Source organism: Syzygium oleosum, unplaced genomic scaffold (genome assembly GCF_021117445.2).
Source record: "Syzygium oleosum isolate NSW1041296 unplaced genomic scaffold, Sole_v2.1 Sole_v2.01, whole genome shotgun sequence".
Taxonomy (NCBI): domain Eukaryota; kingdom Viridiplantae; phylum Streptophyta; class Magnoliopsida; order Myrtales; family Myrtaceae; genus Syzygium; species Syzygium oleosum.
The window spans coordinates 16,387,992-16,391,973 of record NW_026607485.1 but is presented as its reverse complement, the minus strand read 5'-3'; the positions used below and the strand labels follow the sequence as shown (position 1 = coordinate 16,391,973).

The window sequence follows — 3,982 nt, the reverse complement described above, 5'->3', positions numbered from 1 at the left end:
AATTTGTTGAAAATTTGGACTTTAGTTTCATGGAAAGCACCGTCGGAGCTAGGTTGTTGGAAGACAAGAATAATCATGAACATCATGAAAACGGTGTTTTTCTTAAACACATACATATTCGTCAACTATGTTTTTCTTTTGGAATATGAACATAGTCAAGTATGGTGGAGAAACCTATTTAAGGATGATTAAGATGCTTCATTTGGTAAGACATAAAAAAAATGCTTGTTGGGTACTAAGATGACAAATGTTTAGGCCACATATGTACAATCTGGGAAAATCTAGTAATGTATTTATTAAAATATCTTTACTTGTGTTTATTTTTTTCGCATCTAGATTTTTTTCTATATATGCATACATCTATACTAATACGTAGAAATTAGATGCAATGTAGTTATCAACATATCTATACTTGTATCTCTTTTCTTTCCATATATACATCGAAAGTAGATGCAATGTATTTATTGAAATATCCATACTTGTATCTTTTTTTTTTCTTCGCATCCATATTTCTTTCTATATTGTTGACATGTGCATCCTGGTTGACAATTCAAATTTTCATTCTTGTAAAAATACAAAACAAAAATGAATGAATAGTAATGACCCATCAATTTGGACGAACACATCCCATTTACATAGTCTAATTCACCAAAGCCATGTCATAGGATCAAAAGAAATTAAGCTCAAGGTCTTCAGTCGCAGCCCATGCTCCAAACTTAGCCTCATAAATTCTAGTCCATTGCTTGAAATAGACTGACTCAAGCCCATAAAAAAAAGACCCAAAAGGGAAGAAAGCCCGGTGTCGCGACCTCCCTGAACTTGTCTCGCCACCTAAGGCGGTTTGGCTAATGGATTATTAAGTTTAAACCTAGTTCGGGCTCTTCCAAACCTATACCAATTCATGACTTATGCATAAGTTACTAACGTACAAATTAATTTCATTTAGGAGTCACCACTAATTAATTTTTTGTGGGTCGATTAGATACCCAAGTAAAGCGCAGGAGAATTGCTTTACTTTTACGAAATAGAGATTTAATGGGTTCGTGTGACATTCCGAATTTCGACCTATTTTTGGGATTTATAAAGCGTGTATTTCATCAATGTACTTATGGTAAAATTTCGCCAACAACTGATCACTCTTGGGTTATTTTTTTTAAAATTAGAGATTTCGCTAGAATCGCACTCGATCGAATATGGTCGTTATTTAGAGCTCGAACTTTGGTGTCGAATTTCTCGGAGTTTCGTGACGAATTTAATTGGACGGTGTCGATATTAATGTGGCCAGCGTCAATATTGCCCGGAATTGGTGAAAAATGAAATTTGGACCGGGTGTGGATATTAATTAGTAAACCTCCCTCTTAGTGTATTTTATTTAGTGTATTCTGGGCTTTTTCTTAATTTATAATTTGGGTTTTTCGTGGAATGTTGGATCGACTTCGAGTTTGAATGTGGACCGTTAGATCGCACTCGATTAGGTTGACTCTCTCTCTCTATCTCTCTCCCGCCGCCCAGCTCACTGTTGCCTGCTTGCTCGTCGCCGTCTTTGCTCACCAGCTGCTTGCCTAGCTTGCCGTCGCCCAGCTCGCCTGGCCGTGTCGCCTAGCCCACTGTCCAGGCCGTGGCCGAGCTCGCCTGGCCGTTGCCCCAATCGTGCCCAGCCGCTCGCCCGCGTGCCTGGTCGCTCGCCTGGCCGTGGCCGAGAGCAGCGCCGAGCCTGGCTGGCCACCTTGCCCGTTGCGCTCGTGCCGTGCCGAGCCCGCCACTGTTCCACCGGGCCATTTTGGCCTCTTGCCAATTTTCCTTGGGCCAAAACCTAAGTAAGTGACCTCCTAATCCCTACTTAGTACTTTGGGTATTATTAGACTTGTTTAGGGGTTGATGAGGGTTGGTTTAGTGACTAAGTTAGGTATGGATTAGTTAATTGAATGTGATTGGTTTTATGGATTATGTGGTGGTGATTTTTGTGGCTAAATTAGTGATTGATTGAGATGGCTTCAATGACCGGGTTGTCGTGGCGTTTGTGGGGGAAATAGATGTTTGAATGAGGCCGACTTGAAGGTCGGGTTGGTGGGCTAATATGGTGAGCATAACTTGAATTTGAATAGTATGACGTGTTAGATTGGTATTGGCAAATTGTGTGTGGCGTATGTGCATGAGGTGTCACACCCCGAACCCCGACGAGCGCGCGACACCCCAAGCTCGGTTGAATTAGTGCGACGTCCCAGGAAACGCCGCCGACCCAAGCCAACACATCAGAGTTCGAACACGGCGGAAACGAGAACATAAACCCTGACAATATAATCATGGGGTAATAGGGAGAGACAAATCACCAAACCACCAAGCACTATATTAGACCGCGATATATACAATATCCATTACAATCCATCACAACTAGCAACCAACCACTACATTATACCCACTATATTCACAACAAACATATTATACATGCAAACTGGCTTCTACAGTTCACAGCACCAACATCAAAAGGGACCAGTAGTCTGGGTATATACTAACTCCAAAAAGGGGCACTTCAAAAAAGGGTTACTGTAACGACCCAATCCGACGAGGGCGGGGAGTGGTTGCCGGGGCCAGAGGGCCTGGACAAGGAGCGGCTCCTGGCAGGCTTCTAGGATGGCAAGGGAGGCATGTCTCTTGTCCCACATCGCCTAGGGGGGAGTCCTGGGCTAGTTTATAAGGGCTTGGAAAGCCTTAACTTGCAAGAGGCCTTTTCTAGGGGTAGTATGGGCTATCCTCGGAGGAACAAAACCGTGAGGACTTAGTGTCCAAAGCGGACAATATCTTGCAAGTGGGACCCAGATCGTTACAAATGGTATCAGAGCCGACTCCCGACCGCGTATGGGGCCACAGCGGGGACGCTGTGCCCAAAGGGGGGGAGAATGTAATGACCCGATCCGACGAGGGCGGGGAGTGGTCGCCGGGGCCAAAGGGCCTGGACAAGGAGCGGCTCCTGGCAGGCTTCTAGGATGGCAAGGGGGGGCATGTCTCTTGTCCCACATCGCCTAGGAGGGAGTCCTGGGCTAGTTTATAAGGGCTTGGGAAGCCTTAACTTGCAAGAGGCCTTTTCTGGGGTTAGTATGGGCTATCCTCGAAGGAACAAAACCGTGAGGACTTAGTGTCCAAAGCGGACAATATCTTGCAAGTGGGACCCAGGTCATTATAGTTACCCTACCCCTAATTAACCCCTACGTCCTCTAGACGGTGTCCACTTCGAATCGGTCTCCCAAGAACCTGAATCTAACTCTCCCTGATCCACCTGCTCCTCTGAAGACTCAGAATCCACCTCAATCTCGATCGGATTATCTTCATCTCCCGACTCCAATGGGACCTCAATCAGCTCCTCTTCTTCAAGCTCCTCTTCCGGTTCTTCCTCGGGTTCTTCCTCTGGCTCTTCTTTCGGTTCCTCCTCGGGTTCTCCCTCAGGTTCTTCTTCGGGATCCTCTACTTCTAAATCCACGTCCATCGGATCGAACCCTGCTTGTGACTCTTCCGACTCCGGTTCAGGCTCAGCTACCATGGGTTCGGGTTCTGCAGGTACAGGTTGATGACCTGACTGTGCGAGGCTAGTGTCGAGGCTGGTCATCTCCCCATCAGGAGGAGGTATAGCCAATGGATCCCGATCTCCCACTCCATCAAAAGGGACATCAAAACCACGAATCGGTTCGAACTCGTCCATACCCTCCCGGAAACACTAGGCTGTATAAGTATGGGCTTGCTAAAAGGGTTGTCCTATATCTACCCAGACTACTGTGGTGTGCTTAATCCAAGTCATATTATCATCTATAGGGTACTCTACTACTGCATGATCGGTATGCATAGGTATGCCAAAACGCTGAGGCGGTGGCGGTGGAGGATTCATGGTCCAGGCTGGGGTTCTGAAAATGTTAATTTATACAACTATGAGACGAATCTCAATAAGTCGACAGCCTAAACCTCACTTAGGCTATCACGTACCTCCAGACAA

At 45.7% G+C, this 3,982-nt stretch overlaps 1 protein-coding gene across 1 annotated transcript; it reads right to left on the bottom strand.

The window, feature by feature from the left end:
- Nucleotides 1-2,405: 2,405 nt before the first annotated feature.
- Nucleotides 2,406-3,694, bottom strand: LOC130140971 (uncharacterized). The gene is made up of 2 exons (XM_056321501.1): nt 3,302-3,694; nt 2,406-2,459 (listed from the first exon to the last, which is right to left on the bottom strand). Exons 1-2 carry the CDS (start codon nt 3,692-3,694, stop codon nt 2,406-2,408), a joined length of 447 nt encoding a protein of 148 aa, XP_056177476.1.
- Nucleotides 3,695-3,982: the final 288 nt, after the last annotated feature.